The 17,231-nt window shown below is 43.5% G+C and overlaps 2 protein-coding genes across 6 annotated transcripts in view; one reads left to right on the top strand and one right to left on the bottom strand.

Moving 5' to 3' along the window:
• Nucleotides 1–204: 204 nt before the first annotated feature.
• Nucleotides 205–4,518, top strand: mRpL40 (mitochondrial ribosomal protein L40). The gene is made up of 5 exons (XM_089549386.1): nt 205–434; nt 514–591; nt 664–834; nt 2,229–2,427; nt 4,343–4,518. The coding sequence occupies exons 1-5, from the start codon at nt 394–396 to the stop codon at nt 4,457–4,459; spliced, it is 606 nt and encodes a 201-aa protein (XP_089405512.1). The 5' UTR covers nt 205–393; the 3' UTR covers nt 4,460–4,518.
• A 2,441-nt stretch (nt 4,519–6,959) lies between these two features.
• The window catches only part of LOC149340570 (uncharacterized), a 31,538-nt gene continuing 21,266 nt past the window's right edge, over nt 6,960–17,231 (bottom strand). For 4 of the 5 annotated variants that reach the window (XM_089549384.1, XM_089549381.1, XM_089549382.1 and 1 more), the window contains exons 6-7: nt 16,684–16,761; nt 6,960–14,487 (exon numbers count right to left, since the gene is read on the bottom strand). In XM_089549384.1, coding sequence (XP_089405510.1) covers nt 14,210–14,487; nt 16,684–16,761 — 356 coding nt within the window. In that variant the 3' untranslated portion in view covers nt 6,960–14,209. The remainder of the gene's footprint in view (nt 14,488–16,683; nt 16,762–17,231) is intronic. The other variant, XR_016283625.1, reaches the window with a different exon arrangement.

Here is a 17,231-nt window from a genome sequence, read left to right as displayed (position 1 = left end):
CACGGGCTAACCGGATATTGCTGTCGTGGTCACGTGCAAGTAAAGCACAGAGCTAAACAAAATTCATCAGTAGTTAACCTTGATTTATTTCTTTCACGTATGTGTGTGTTATAAAAATAAAATTGCTGAATAGCTAATTTAATATAAAAAAAATTAGATTACTAATAACTGGACAAATGAAAGTCACTTCCGTTTTGCTTCAAGGAAGGGAGCGAAAGAAAATGAACTAATTCATACAGTAGATGTGCTCACATGTAGTGTACTTGTGTTACGTTTGTATGCGCACGGGGGACGTCGTTTCACAAGAATAGTTAACATTTAGGAAACGATACAGTTTAGATAGCGTGTCGCAAAACATCTTTGTGATCACATCTCGTCTCCACCAGAGCAACGATGCAGCTTGTCAGCTTAGCTGCCAGACTGTCTGGTTTACGGTAGGAAAGCAGCGCAAAGTTAACTGTAAAACTAGACCGTGCGATAACTTTTACGCACTATTTTCGGTTTTATTTTCAGGTTGTCGGCAGCATCACAACGGATTTTGCCGTCCAGTGCTCTTGCATTCAGGGATTTGCACACCACGGCCCAACTCGGGTAAATGCTGGTTATGCGTGCATACGCACATTGCATTTAGCCGCGGTGTTAACTGTTGTGAATAAATTGCAGCGCAGAGCCCCTCAAGAAGAAGAAACGAATTGACCCAGCCATTGTGCGCATGAGGGAAGAACGTCGTAAGCGCAGAATCGAAAAAGGAATCCGCATGCTCAAGAAGCACGCCAAGAAGTACAAACCGATTGAAGAAATGGAAGTCGCCCCAAAGCTGCAAAAGGAACTGGGGTGAGCGGTGCATGCTAATTTGTTTCTATGCCTTGCTAATGCACACTGGTGATGAAGATGTATATTGTGTAGCACGTCCATGATCTTACGGAGCCACCAATTATAGTAACCAATCAAAGCAACTTCATTCGTAACCTTTTTACAGGCATAGAAATCTCCATTATGTATGGGTCGCGATATATAGTTAAAGAACCATGGATATTGAGTGTTCATAGTGTATTAAGATACCGGAAATGAGGTGGAGGGTAGTGCCACAAAGATGCTGCATTGATCGATTTTATTACACAGTTCCTTTCAAGACATGTAATAATTTCACAGTTGCTATAAACAAGTTGCTTTATTTGAAGTGCTTTTGTATGCAAAATCTCTTCTGGTTTCGATGAAAATGGATGTGAATGTATACTCACTGTGGCAGTTTTTCACTCTGCTGGTAACATAGCAGGAACCAAAAAGCACTGAAAGCAGCCATGGACAGAATGGTGTGTATATTCCTTTTAAGACACTTGGGCATGTTGGTGGAGCATCGTGACAGAAATTGCTAGACCCTGTGCAGTATTTTGCGAAGCAGATGTTATAATAGCGCATATTGCCTACTCTCTCTGATTCCTTGTGGAAAAGTGATCCACAGGTGTCTCAGCGCAGTTGTGTCCTTCTCGTTCTGGTCCTTTGTCTGCTAACACTGTTTTTCACAAGATGTACCTCAACCAACTCGCCCAGCAACACACTTTGCCTCACTATCCATTAGTGAGTGACCTCGTGTTAGTGGTAGCACTTCTCTGAGATGCACAAAGAGTGCCTGGGATTCCCATGTTATCAGAATGACTGCAAAATTATGCTGAAAATCTTGCAGGACACACACACACAAGTAAACTAGCGAATAGGTTGTCATGAATTCCAAGTAATTTCCTATGATACCATGAAGTGCAAATATGCCTGTGTTCTGTGTGATGTCAGTGTGATGTCACCTCGGGTGGCTGAAATGAATTAATCTGGAGCCCTCCACTACGACGTCTCTCATAGACCTGGTGCGGCCTGGGGAAATTAAACCCCCACGTAACAACATGATGACGTTGCCATAACTTGGAGAAAGAGCTCAACATTCTTGTGCAGTATGTACTTGTATGCAGTGTTTACAAGCATTATTGGAGCCTGGCCTGAGACTGACTTGAGGCTTGAGGAAACCCTCAAGATATTTTCCAGTTCCTTTTTACGTTGCTGCTTGTCTTTTATGCATCACTTTTTATCGGCATGGCTTTGCATTCTTCACCAAGTAGAAGATGCCATAGTCTCCTAGTTCACATCTCCAGCCACGCAGAGTGCGAACACCTGTGCTCTGCCACATTTGACTTTTGAATAACGAGTGCCATGATTGAGTACTGCCACACGTATTGCAGGTTAAGGCACAGAGCACCTCCCGTTCTTGAACATGAGACATGCCAGCTTCGAGAGGCAATGCAGCGAGCGTGGAGTGTGTACTGCATGAGAAAGCACATGAATGAAGCAGTGATGCTGGAACGTGTTGTGGCCAGTCAACAGAAGGCCTTGGAAATGTTGAAGGATGCATCAGAAGAGCTATACAATGCTGCTGTACAGGTGAGTCATTTCTCAAAGTTAGTTGCACTGTATAGATGCTTCTAATACAGATGCTAGCTCAAAAATGCCATACAGCAATTGCTCTTTGTAATTTAGATTCGAAAGTGATCGAAAATGTTTTCACAGTCTGCAGAGTTTGAAGAAACTGAATGTTTGAATTAACAACATTCCACTGTACTACTGCCAGTCTAAGTGATATGCAAGGTTGTATCAATGCCTCGCACAAAGACCACACTTGAGTCTAAAAATCCATTATATTTTCCCTCTACTCTGGAAACTTAGGAAAAGGGCTGCTGCATTTTTATTTGATTGTTGATCGTTTTGATGAAATTCAAGCCTTTTTTTTTCCTTGCTAAAATGCGAGAACAGCAAGGGAAACATGGATAACTTGAAACTCTTCTCGATTTTAAACAAATGCTAGAAGTACACACCCTTGAATGTGGAGTTCTGGCAGACATTATATTGATGTAACAAGATGCCTCCTTCTTCCACAACTTGTGGCAATGTATGACTATTGCATTAGGTTTTGCTGATCAGTGCTTGCTTTGGCTGATTAGACTGATTAACAATCTTGTAGAAAAGCAGTTGAAAACTGGCATCAGAGTTCATTGATATTGTGGCTGCATAATACGATATTCAGGAAATGACAAGGACTAGCAGTTCGTTGCAGTGGATTCTTCAGTCACCTTTTATTTAGAGCACTTTCTGCATTGTTACTTATTCTATCAGAGGTATGCTTACCTTCAAAGATAACTGGTGTCAGCGTAAAGCAGTTATTGCAACAGTGGCAATAAACTAAATTTCAGTGTTTTCCTTATACAGAGATTTCTATATTTATTTTTCATGTTTGAAAAAATTCCTGTGCGCAAACTACTGGCCTAATCAACACCAGACATCGCTGACTAGGTAGCATATTATGGTCTATGTTCTTTGAGAAGCAATTTAAGATATCGGCACTAGTGTGAATTTTCTGTAATAAAATCTGGTGCAGCCTGCAATTACAGTTCCCAGAAAGGCTGCGCCCCGTGCCAGTTGGAGAAGCAACCAACAGTTTGGCTCAATAGATGGGCAAGCTGTGCGGTGCCGTGAAGATGCCGTTTCGTCTTCTCGCTAAAATTGAAGTCAAAAGGAACAGCCATCACTCCTCTAACTAAAACACCGCAAAAATGCAACAGACCTTCAAAACAGACACTGAACTCGCCCAGCCACCAAGCTGGGCCTTCGGTTGCTTCTTTCTTCGGCAGGTGGATCAGCTGCTTGGCTTGCGCCTGCAAAAACTGTACTCGCAACCGGCAGCAGTTTCTCCTTAGTACCAGAAAATGCAGGCAGGTACCAAAGAATGTAGACCATAATTTTCCACCTTGTGAGCGATGTTTGCTCATGATTAGGTTGATGGTTCGTGCGCAGGAATTTTTTTCAATCCAGTACATAAATACAGACATCACTATATAGCAGGTGTTTCAGCAAAAATTTTTTAAATGTAGGAAAATGGGGTGGTCTGGAACAAGAATCTTTTCAGAAACAAACTATCATCCATAGCAGACGTCAGTAATTTGGAAAATGATTAGTTAAAATCTACTAATTGACTTTTTAATAAGCACAGCCCGACAGTTAAGGCCAAGGGCAAGATTGTAGCCCTGGAGAAGACTGTGTCATCTCAGTTTATTAAATGAAGACAGTCATTCTCCAAAGCCCTGCGGCAGAAGAAAATTTGGTGCTTTTTCCGCACAAAATTGAAATGTAAGAAGTTCAGTGCGAACATAACGTCCGCGGGTGACATATTGCTTTACTTTAGAAATTACCCACTTTTAGAAATTTTTAAGTACTCTCTGAAACACCCAGTGTATGCATCTGAAGGTTATGTGTGTCAAACAACATTCTCATTACAACTTATTCCACTTTTTTTTTCTTGCAGCCAGACGATGGTATGCTTCCTGCGCAGTTCAAGGCAATAGTTTCGACACCTCCTATTGAGAATTATGAAGTACCTGATGGAAAATATATCGACACTACCAAGAAGTGGAGGCCTTGAGTTAAAAAGTTTCCTGCAAATGTTTTCAGAATTTAGCAAATAAATAGTTGCCGGTTACAGTCTATGTCCCCTACCAGAGTTCTCGGTGACTGCATACCAAGTGAACGAGGATAAAAAGAGGTGAAATAGGAAGGAAACATGCAATTTATATTATTTATTTATTCATTTTTTAGGCAATACACCAATATTTACCTGATGGCTTAAGAAAATTATATTCATCCCATATAATAAACAATGCCCATTATCGCTCATCCAAGTTATGCTGTAGTGCCACAATCGAAACGGCACCAATGTCCTAGGCGCCAACAATAATATGGGTTATGCCTAGAAGCACTGGAATCAGTTATCAGGTACTGTGTTACTTTCATGCAAGTATTAAACTAGCTCCATTAAGCTGACCTAGTATAATCACAGTATTACATTATCAGCTTACTTGCAATCATTGCATGGCCACCCAGAACATTTCAGTACTCTCAAGCTGATCATGCACTTGTTGACGCTTTTTTATTTGAACTCCTGATGTTTGTTCGTTTTAGTATGATGGGACTGATTAGAAAAAATTAAAAATAGAGCGACTTGGTCTAGGCCACTCAAGTATAATAGACTTAGACCAAACATAAGAAAGATAGCTCAAAAAAGGAATTCTGCACAGCATAAAAAAAAGTACAAGAAATACTAAATAATGAGGAGCCAAACCCTATTAAAGGGAATGGGACTCTGCTGGAATAGGCGAGAAAAAAATTGAATGATAACATACCGTATTTACTCGCGTAATTTGCATGCCTCTAACTTTTTACCCGGATATATGGGAAAAAACAAAAAAACTCATATTTTGCACTCACTCCTGCACTAGCACATAAGTGTGCATGCGGATGCACGCAGGGCAGGCTTGGGAAGATCGGTGCAGCCGCGTCGCCTCTTGTGGCTGCGAAAGGTGAATGAGTGGTGGCGAAAAAGTCAATTGTTTGCCATTTACACGGCTCGCTTGCGCCGGCGGTTGCTTTCCCCACTTTCCCATACAAACAGCTGCGAGAGCAAACTTGAGGTAACCTCTGGAGCGTGCGTCGCACCAGAATCCGAAACTACTGAACAGTTCGCTATTCGGTTTGTGGCTACACTCAGCCGGATCGCATGTGAGGGCGCCGTTGTATCGCCTGGCACCTTCATTCGCTTCCGACTGCTGGCTTTGCGATAGTATTGTTCCGTGTTTATTGCTTTGAGCTCCACACTTGCCGACATGCCATCACACGAGGAACTGCATAACGTGGGTCTGGGGCGGGGGACGCAGCAATTTATATTTAGAGTCCTTTTTTTTGGCCAGCGAGGGGCACGAGTGCGGGGCCGACTTATACGCGGCAATATACGGTATACATTGTGCGTTATGACGTTAGTCCACGGCCACGTCCACGTGTCCACGTAACTTGCGCACCCCCGTTTTGAAGCCTTTAGGGGAAAAAAGTGCTCAAATTACACGATTAAATATGGTAGTTTGTGTCTGGATACAGAAATTGACATACTTGTGCTGTTCTAACACTACTTTCACCCACCTGCTGCAATATTATGTGTTGTGGCCATGTTACATGTAAGAGCTTACATGGATAGAGTTCACTAAATCACCTAAAGTTTAATTGTGAATGACATACTTTTTTATAAGGTCGCAGCAAAGGGGAAATATTTTGCTTGGTAGTTTTGCAGCCACGTGTTTGGGCTTGTGGTGCGCCTCCTTTGGTCCATCTGTGTATTGCCTCCTAAGCAATGCGTACATTTCAGTCAGTTCAATAAAAGCGCGCTGTTTTCATTTACATATAAATGATAAAATGGCAGTGACCACAGCAGCTTGGAAAACCTAAAATCTGTTGCCTGCAACAGAGGCAGATTTATGGGTCACCCTTTGAGGGGTTGGGGGTGGTTCCATTTAAACCATGTATTTCTTCTACTTTTTTCGTTTAAAAATTAGGTTTAGCATGGTTTTCCTATGCAAAAAAATTTCTCCCTTGTGGGGAGGGGGGGGGGGGGCGGAACCACCACCTCTCCCTCTTCAATAAATCCACCCTTGGCCTGCAAGGCAGCTGCCACTAGTGGGCAACTTTGGAAGAATGCTAGATGACATTGCATGTGTCCAAGCAAACTATCCAATTTCTCACGCATAAACACGTGAAACAGTGCATTACATGGAGAACACTGCAGTCGGATACAACTCGAGAACGAAGTCGCATGTGCCCGTCAAAGGAAGCGTTCCAGACAATGGCATCAATCGATTGTCGTGATGTCACGGTTAATTTCCTAGCTTGACGTCGTAAGTAGCTGGCAGGTGCTCCGACGAAATGGGATTAACCTTGATGTCACTAGCTGGGAGGCCTCCTTTAATAAAATTTTCCTGCTTTGTTCTGGAGTTGTATCAGACTGTAAGGTGGATTTTAACATAGCAGTCTCAATCAATAGCCGCGTGTCACTGTGTTTATGACAATGAAAACGGCTTATGCAAATAACGCAAGGCACATTCGACAAGAAACAAGCTTTATAAACGATCCCTCCTATTCAAGGACAAAACATGTTCAAATGCAAAGATGCATTGGCCAGTGACACATCAAAATTGAATAAATAACTGAGCACACAAAGACACTGCTAGAATTATACTGTGGTACAATGTTAACAAGCATACATTTGTTGAATCTGCCTTGAGCTCTAATAGGTGCAATAAAAGTGAAGTAGTCGGGGTGTTGAAATGAAATGATTTTCATCCCAGTTTTCATTCTGGTTCAGAAATAAGCGCACAGACAAAAAAAAATGACATGGGAGATAGCCGACTTAGGACTGAAAACCTTTACAACTATAGCCATAAGAGGGCTTTCGGTTTACAACACAGGCATAGTGTGTCGATACCAGGGGCTCCTCCATGGGCATGATGAACAATGAGGATATCTCAGAGAGCGCAGGCCGTATTAGCCACAAAGTGGGCACGCTTGAGAATGTGCCATCAGTGGAAAGACTGTTCCAGGTCAACCTCGAAGTGTAGTTTCTATGTTAAGTGGAGGCAGACAAGAAAGCAGATACGACACAGCTATCACCGTCGGTTCGCTTTGGAGGAGAACGGAAAGTCGAGAGAGAGGCAGCTTGTATTTTTCTTTCCATTTTGCTCTGGAGTAAAGATAAAGATGCAATTTTCTGCTTCTCATGAAAAAGAGGTTTCCTCAGTTTTGGTTGGTTTCTGGTTCAACACCCTCAACACAATATTTGATAAGTCAAAAGAGTGTAAATACACCGGCACCACATACTTCTTTAAACATCTTTAAGAGCCTACGCGATGTATGGGTGAAGGAAATGTGTGAGCAATAATGTTTGTTGGCTGGATCTAACCAGGCTTAGAAAAAAAAAAAAAAGATGAGAAAGAAGCCATTAAAAAATAAAATGCAAACAAGTTTAGCTGATGACACCGGCAAAGCTCCCTTGTTTCTGTAGGGTGATAAAGAAGCATGGAGCTGCTGACTAGATGCAGCTTCGTGTTCTTGGAAATGGTAGTGCTCAACGAAGATGGTTGGTAAGTTTGTGAAAATGTGGCAAAGCATCGAACAAGCTAGAGATGGGATTCAATTTTTCTTTCATCATGTAATATGAATGCTGCCACCGTTGTCAGGTGCTATGAATAAAACAGTAAATCATGAACGACAGTTGTGGGGATTAGAACCTGCCTGGCACGAATGGGAGGGAAAGGGATTGGTTTTCCTTAACTTTGTCAACATTATTGCTTCCATACTTTAAGTTTTGTTGAAAAGCATACCAGAGGAAGTCCTGTATAGCAACACTAAATGTTTTCTCGAACCTTAAATGTACCTTGAAAGACTCAGAAAAACATCTCAACCATATAAGTGGTATAACTGAGCACACTGCCATAATATGGCAGGGCTAGTGATACATATGCAAGTCCATAATTAGTCTCTCATAATAAATCTGTTAAGGCGTCTGACCTTCTATAACGACACCGGTAGATGACTATGCACTTAACATGTTTTCCGAGACAGCTTTAGCCTGGTGCCAGGAAATGTCAGCAAAGTGGAACCTAATTAGTTCGACAATAAAATTAAGGCCTGAAAACTCTATCATGTTCAATGTCAAGAGCAAAATGGGTGTACTATTATTCGGGTGTTATACCTATTCCAGCAGAAGCAACTTGTGTATGTACTGAGACAGGGGCTGCAACTGAAGTTTCGTACTAAGAAAAGATAGTGATGCTTTGCATATCCTTGATCCCATTTGTCATCAGGTGCACCTCTCAAGCCTTCATTACCACATCGCTTCTCATGTTGCGACTTGAACTCGAACAGGACTACTTGTTCAATATATTCGTTTCTCCAGCATTTGTGATGTGAAACTTCATTTGTGTGTGGCATAAAATGCGCACTATTTGTGTGCAATAGAAACCTACGGGGTTCAGCCAACACGCGTGGTTCAGGAACTTGTATTTCAACCTCTCCAAGCTTGAGGACCTGTGTGCGACACAAGGCAACAGCCCGAGTGAAATTAAAAGGCACAAAAGGAAGTGGGATGCAATAGGAAATTCTACAGACGCCTTTTTTTTTGTTGTTGTTGCACTCAGTAACTGCAACATCTCCCTTTTTAACTAGACAGCATGCTGCTATTCGAATCAACACGAATCATGCAACAATGTCCAAGCTTGCATTTTGCTGCACGAGACACTACCCACTACTTTGAAAGCAACCAACACAAATAGCACATCATAGTGAGCCTTCAGCACAGTGAACAACAGCTAAGTTCACTTAGGCTCCCTGATATCACACAACACACTAACGCCAACACACAGGAGCAGCAGCAGCAGCTGAACTTCGTGGGAACTTGAAGCATGCTGTGGAGAAAATACTCATTTATCAAATTTATTTTCAATATCAGCAGAGATTCCCAGGTTTGTTCACTAAAGGACTAGATTCTGTTTTAAGGCTTGCACCTTCATGGGCAACATGCCTGAATACTGCAGTATGCCTGCACTGCATGGCTACTTTTGAGCAACAAAAATCAAAAAGGAAGATTACAGTGAAGAACCTGTGATCACTGCACTCACATGTGACAGCCTGAAAACCTATGGTGGCGATATATCGTGGCAAAGATTTGGAATTCGCGTACACACACGAACTAAAATGAAAACAAAACATTCACAGCTGCATACAGTCAATACTAACAGAGAGAAGCACTTCTGCTGTTGTGACAATTTGCTGTCAACTTTTTTTTCGTTTTCTTGTATGCATATTTGTTTCATTGAGCTTGCTCATTTGTGTGAGCACAAAAATTTGACATTTGCGCCTCAATTTATAATAGCAGAACCTCTCTTAAGTGAAGTCACTCGGAGCAGCAAGATTTTCTACTATATCAGTGTTTACTACATCAGTTGTTGGTGATTGCATGGCTCTGAGAAAGAGAGTAAACTTTATGTGCTCTAAAAAGTCTTGCAGAGCTCTCGTGGTTGGGTCTTCTATCCGGGACTCCCACGGCCTCTGCTGTCCAGCTAGCCCCTCTGGTGCTTCCAGTGCCTCCGGATACCCGCCAGTTTTCTTATGGGTACAAGGTTTAGCCCAGACCGGTGCTCAACACTTACGAGGAGAGATACTTAAAAAAGTGGTCCTTGGCCTACTCCCCCTTCGACAGGTAACAGACGCGCTGAAGCTCCAAATCCGCCAAGTGCAGTCAATCCCTTCATTTGAGGCCCTAACTACTTACTAAAGACATAGTGTTGGTTTAGAAAAGAAACTTATGTCTTCTACCCTGCCCTAAGCATCCCATTTTGTGCTAATGATAAGATTTACATTCGGTTATCACCTTTTATATTATCACGTTTTTGATTTTGTAAGTCTTGCAGAAGTACTGTATTTGCACAAACATGATGTGGCATCGAATATATATGAATATATATAACACGAGCTAGTCCAAACGAAAGATGAAGCCTTATGTGAACACTGCATGATCTTCCGCTGCCTCAGTGTCATTTAAAAGGCAGCAATTAAGAAGGGCATGAAACACAATGAAGCACCAGTGCACGATGCCTCCCCTTCTTACTGCCACTGCTCTGTGCAAAAGGCTAGTACTTAACTGTTCACACTTTTCTTTTTTCCCTTCCCTACTCCTCACTCTTTTACTGCCTTCTCTTTCTCAGTGGCCCACACCACCTTAAATTGGTTTGGTTTATGGGGTTTAACGTCCCAAAGCGACTGAGGCTATGAGAGACGCCCACCTTAAATTGGTAACCTGGTTTTAGCGGTGGACACCTGAACTGCACTGTAAGGGAAGGGAGGAAGGTGGGAGTGAAAGAAGAAAGTGGAGGTCTCCGGAATAATTTCTACCACCTTGGGATCTTTAACATGCAACGACATCCCACAGCACCACCACCTTTCCAAGTTCATAGCCAGCTTCTTTTTTTTTTGTTTCAGTGCACACTATGTGCTTTCCTTCCTCGTTCCAAGAACTTAAGAACATTTGGCTTCTCGCAGCTGACCAGCCTGATGCTTAAGCTATGTTTTCTAGCTATCGGTATACATTGGCCTCCTTGCTGATCTTGCGATTATACCATTATATGTCTGCTGCTCTTGGATGCCCTAGACTACATGCGTGCGGCAATGTCATCATTCCACGGTATGCTGCCATGGCCAGAAGCTCTTTACTCTAGCAGTTTCTTTACTGAGGATGTCTTTACTATAAACAAAAAGAAATGAACGATAGTCTATCGAACGCACAACGGGACTGCAGTTTCACTTTACTATACCGGTGTTTTTATAAGAGTTTACTACAGTGCCCTTCCACTGTATTTCTCAATTACCTCATTCTGCAATTGAGCTACTGACTAAACAGGCTTCATTGAAACAACTTTGACTGTATTGGAAAACGAATAAGCTAACACTGTATCACACAAAAAGCATGAACCTATTCATGCTTTTTAAGGTCGACTATACACCTTGCTAAAATGGAGCAGTCTCATGTTACAACTGTGGTTTGCTCTAGTCATGAAATGCTCAAAGTAAACAACAGAAAAAAAGACTCCTTTTATCCATTGCATCAGTTCTGCCTTGTTTTGATAACAGATAATGCATTCGGAGTTAGCTACGATAACATCACTTAATAGTTGGAATATGAGTCAGCCCTGCAGGTTTCACATCTTGCCAAGTGCGTTAGCTACCTACGAAAATATGGCCTGGATTATGAACCTGAATGTACCAAATACTTTGAAGCTCTTAGAACATTACCTGCCATCTTCATAGAGTTAGCATCCTGTCCAAGGTTCTTCTTTACTAGTCCATGAGAAGAGTAGAACTTCACTTGTTAATAAGCCAAAGATGCCAGCAACAAACAACCTATTCTGACCTGCCACTTCTATTTGTTTTTCTTATGTCAAAGAAAGCCACTTCTTATGGCCCCTTTAAATAGGCGCTCCCAATAATGTTTGAACTGATGCAGGTTGAGCTCAGTGTAGACTGAGTGCTGAAACATTTTCAGGCACACCGAACTTCTGGTGAAACTTAATCACGTTTCACCAACCGCAATCAAAGTTCCAAAGCTCATTCAAAGGTTGCACCTTTCGGCTCAGTGAGAAAGTAGATGAAGGAGGAATAAAAAAAAAAAAAACAGAAAACTTAACCCTGAAAAGAGTACTACACATATGACAAATAATAATACTTTATCTCACAGCAAGATTTCTACTTCACGCTATGGATTAATTTGAAAATATGGATGGATCTGAAAAGCATTCATGTCATGGATGAATCTGAAGAGGTGTTTGAGCAGCTCTGAAATTAGAAAGCTTTGCCAGCTGCAAACATGCCATCTCCTCTCATAACATTTTAGACTGCAAAGCTTTGCTTGTGCTTCAAAGGTAACTAATGTAACATTTTTTGTTTTTTTAAACTTGACTACTCTTTCCTTCACACCATTGCAGATCCACTTGTAAACTACAGCTTACTTCCCCAAGCGAATCTTGCGACATCCAGTGGACAGGTGCTCAGACACCAAATGACCGTCAAGTAAGACCATGGAGCCACAGCTTGTTCCAATTGTACCTGACAAATTCAGCACAGATCAAACTCAATAACTGGCCACGTCACAGCATTATTAATATGGTGCAAACTTCAAAGATAAACTGCTAAAAAATACGTCATGGGCCCCTGGTCAGGTCTAAACACTTCAAATAAACAAGTACACTGCAAAATGTGAGCACAAAAGCTCGCGGCTTCAGAGCGTAGGCTCAGTATGAAAGCCATGAGCGCCAAAAAAGCTGGCAAAAATTCAAACCTAACAGCTCATTTGCAGTGACTCTCAATGCAACTCACTTCAATGATGTCCTCATGAAAGGGCCCACTATGTCCCAGGCTCACTGCATTCCTGGGCTACTGCATCCGGACATGTCCCAGGCATACTACACCCCAGGCCTACTAAGCAAGGGACTCAAATAATTTTACTACTTTATCACTGAGACTGACAGAATTAAGTGTTTCTGGCACCTAGTTACCTGCACACTGCAGAGACTTCCTTTTGTAGCAGTCATTTCTTTTCAATGAGAAGTAAGCGTCTTAGCTTCACTCTCCAGCCTATTTGTGTTCCAGCGACAGATATACACTACGTTGCTCTTGTCCTTCGTTACTTTTTCTTTTTGTTATCACAGCTTCATTGTGTGCTTGCTGGCGTACTGCTTTTCTAGTGAGTGCAAATGTAATGAGCGTGCACTACACATTGAAACCCACTGCACATGCATTACTGCACTCTACATGGCTCTGCCGTTGTGACTATTGTTTCAGCGCAGCACAATTTGTGCCCTCCACTTTATACCTGCAATGTCTATGTAACAGGTGAAAGCTCACACTTGACAGAGCTCAGAAGAGGCATTTGATGCACGGTTCTGACATACTTCACCCCCTACAAGAGGACAAAAAATAAAGCTTACAGAGACACTCAAATAAGAGAAACCATCCTGGACAGGGCACTGATCAGACAAAGATGACAAGTTCGCATGACTGTAACGGCTGAAACTCCACCAATAATAAAGGTACTAGTTCTTTAGCTGATGCCTCACAAGTGGCACAGTATGACAGAATTATCAACTAAAGCAGGATCAGGGGCGCTTTAAAAGCGAAGTCGAAAGCAGTGTGCAATTGTGATGCTGGAATTCAGTAGGAAGCTGCAGACACTCTTAAACACCTTTGGTCACGACAATGCAGCTCACCTGCTATCATGACCTTGACTTCAGTTTATGCCGTCAATTTTAAAGATCCATAAGGTTTTCTCAAAGTGCTTGTAATCTCATTTAGCATTTCGATACATGCATGCTCAAGTAATACAGGCAAACCATAATCTTCCCGCAACTAAGGAAAAGCCTTTATGGCACTGCAGTAGAAGCTACAGGTGCAAACCACCAGCTTCCACAAGTCCACTGTTCTCACATGCTCAGAAGTCAGCCATACACATCTGGAGTTTGGCGGCTCGCCCTTGCAGCTTTTACTGCAGTGGCACAGGATATCCACAAGTACAGCCTTCGACACAGCCTAAAATCTGCCATTGTTCCTACCACTCAAACAGATACCACAAGGACATTTAGCAGTACCTATCACTCCTGTTGCACATTCTGCATGCTATGTCCAACCACTGCCAGAAAGCGTCCCTCTCAACAGCTCACAAAGAAGCAGCAGCGGCACATTTTCACAACACAGCATTTCCCCACGCTGCACATGGTCCTCTCTGCAGTCACTGCTGCCACAATCACTAAGCTGAAGACAAGGCTGGTCCCACGGGCTCATAGCGCACCACCGCCTGCCTCAGAGACGTTGTCGTTGTCTTGTGGGCCTTGCGGAGGTGTCTGGAGGCAGCCCCCGTGCTGGCAAATGCTCGCGGACACACTGGGCACGAGAACGGCCGCAGCACAATGTGCGCCCGCTCGTGGCCCGACAGGCCGGCACGGGACTTGAAGGTGGCTCCGCACTGCCGACACACGTGTGGCACCGGGGCTGGCTTGTCAGCTTCATTCACATCATCGGTGCAACCTGGTCCAGTACCCAACAGAAGGTGTACAGACATTGCATCTGACAATATACTTTTTCCAGTGTCCAACACCGGCCACAAAGTTTTTCAAAACAGCAAGACAAGAGGTGCCCTGGCTATGAAAGTTCTTAACTGCCCTTTATCCATAACAGAGATATACTGGGAAATGTGAGTGTCATATATTTGGCTCGGCCACTGTTTGGCCAAAAACATGCATTCAGCTTCTAAAATATGACTGCACTGTGAAGCTCTTCACTGTGCACTGATTAAGTTATTCTAGTATAGTTTATCCTCAATAATTCGAACTCAAAGGGGACCGAAAATAATGTCAAACTATGTAGAGTTTAAATTACAAGGAGCATTTTTAATGCATGCGATGTTGATGGGACAAAACCATCAGTTAGAATCAATGAGATTCCACTGCAGTATATTGTAATTTAATACTGAGAAACATGCATCCCGAATGTCATGACAGTAGACGCAATGCAAAGGCAAATGCCCTGCACCGTATCTATGGCAAAAAAATTGGAGGGGACACTTAAGTCCCTCAACAGCGTTAATGAGTTAATGCCCATATATGCGGAATTGGTCGATCTCAACTTTATATTTATAGGTCCCTGGAAGTTCTCACGCCACTCGTTCTGCAATGGTGCAGCAATTAAGGGATGCGCCACTGCCCTGCGATGGGACGCGCTGCCACCAGTGGGGCTTGTGCGGCCCAAGTTGCTCTTTCCAAGCATCCTTGCCCCGCCGTGGTGGCTCAGTGGTTACGGCGCTCGACTGCTGACCCGAAAGACGCGGGTTCGATCCCGGCCACGGCGGCCGAATTTCGATGAAGGCGAAATTCTAGAGGCCCATGTGCTATGCGATGTCAGTGTACGTTAAAGAACTCCAGGTGGTCGTAATTTCCGGAGCCCTTTACTACGACGTCCCTCATAGCCTGAGTCGCTTTGGGATGTTAAAACCCTATAAATCAATAAATCAAAACCAGGCATCCTCTCGCGACCAACCATTAATTTAACAGCCACCTGCCACAGTGGTCAGTTTGCTCACAATCCAGTGGGCAGGTTGTGATGACGCCCACAAGATGATGACCTAGGTGGCCCACAGAGGTTACTTCTGCGGATGTTCACCTGTGCCACCCTCTGCCACCCTATTTTTCACTCACAGCACCGACAATGCTGACCCCGATGTCGGATTTTTTGGGTAAAGGGGCCTTTAACGCTAGCGCATTAACCCGAGAAACCCTCCACAAGGACGCCATCACACGCACTATGGTATGGCGATGGCCGACTAGAAGGGTGACACAATCACAACAGCCACAGTATGCACTAGAGATAGCACAGAGGCAGAAGAATGTGCCATAGCCTTGGCTATACAAACAAGGCCCCAGGTCACCCGATCATTATCATAAGTGACTCGCAAACAGCCTGTCGCAACTCCTCACGGGTACACACCTCCTCTGGCTGCAAATGCCACAAATTCATCTGGACACCACGGCATGTGTCCCTCCCTGGCAACGAGCACATTCATGAGAGAGCCTCAGGGCTTACCCTATGGGTGCCAGTGGAAGGCCATCCCAACCCATAAGAGGCGGAGGTCATCCCACTCATTACCAACTGTCTGGCAGAGCATACTCATCATCTCAAAAAAATATTTGTCGAGAGGACGCGGCCTTCTGGCATCACCTCCAGGCCAACACTTTCCTCCATCTTGCGCTTAGGTACACCTTTCATCCCACCCACTACCCTACAAATTGCCCTTCCTGTGGCACACATCCCACCCTCTACCATTCTATATGGGAATGCCCCAACCTTCCTCAGTACCCTCCATACCCCTTCCCATCTCAGTGGGAAGCTTCCCTCTCTAGAACGGCCCTGACCGCCCAGGCCAGCCAGATAGCTGAGGCAAATGGGTCACTGGACTAGGGGCTCTACCAAACCAAGGGCTCCTCTCTAACCTTCACCTCTTGACCAAACTGTGAATATTTCTCACAAACTAACACATTAACTTGTAGTTCTCTCCATAAGTTTCTTGATCTCACTGCTATTGACAATGCTGCCACATGAAGGTACAAGAAGAGAACTGGAACATCTCACTGCCTTCTTTGCAATGCTTTCTTGATTTAAATAAACAGGGCCCATTTATTAAAGCACCTCTTTGTTTATAGTGAAAAAGTCACATGACACGACGCTTACCCAAGATGTAGTCTTCACCATGAGGAGCACCCTCGCCTTGCTCAGATGTCTCAGCCTCGGTGTTTCCATTTTTCCTTGCTGCCAGAGCAAAAAACAATACAAACACAGCTATAACTTTACAAACTTTCATATTTTAGCAAGCCATGCTTTGATCATGCAGCAAAAAAAAACAGAGAAAGTGTCTCATCCCATTTGCGGCAGCCACGTTTCAATGGAGGTGAAATGCCTCCATTGATGTCGGTGTGCGTTAACCAACCCCAGGAGGCTGAAATTAATCTGGAGATCTCCATTATGGCGCCTCTTTTTCTATTCGTTCATTCATTCCCTTCTTCATGCCTTCCCTGACAGCACGGTTGAGGAGTTGTCCAATGAGAGCGAGAGAGATATGGTGTCTTCCCTTTCCTGTTAACCAATTATTTTACTTTATACTCTGTCCGAGAGCTTGTTCACAATGCAGAGGATGCTATATATGAGAGGCGACAGCTTCCAAACCTGTGTAAGCTCCCAGCTTGCAGGCATGTGAGGTAGCATTCCTGTGGAAGCCATCA

This window comes from Amblyomma mixtum, chromosome 6 (genome assembly GCF_055824585.1).
Source record: "Amblyomma mixtum isolate Tamu chromosome 6, ASM5582458v1, whole genome shotgun sequence".
NCBI lineage: Eukaryota > Metazoa > Arthropoda > Arachnida > Ixodida > Ixodidae > Amblyomma > Amblyomma mixtum.
Note: the sequence above shows the minus strand (reverse complement) of the source record. Positions and strands in the feature narration are given on the sequence as shown.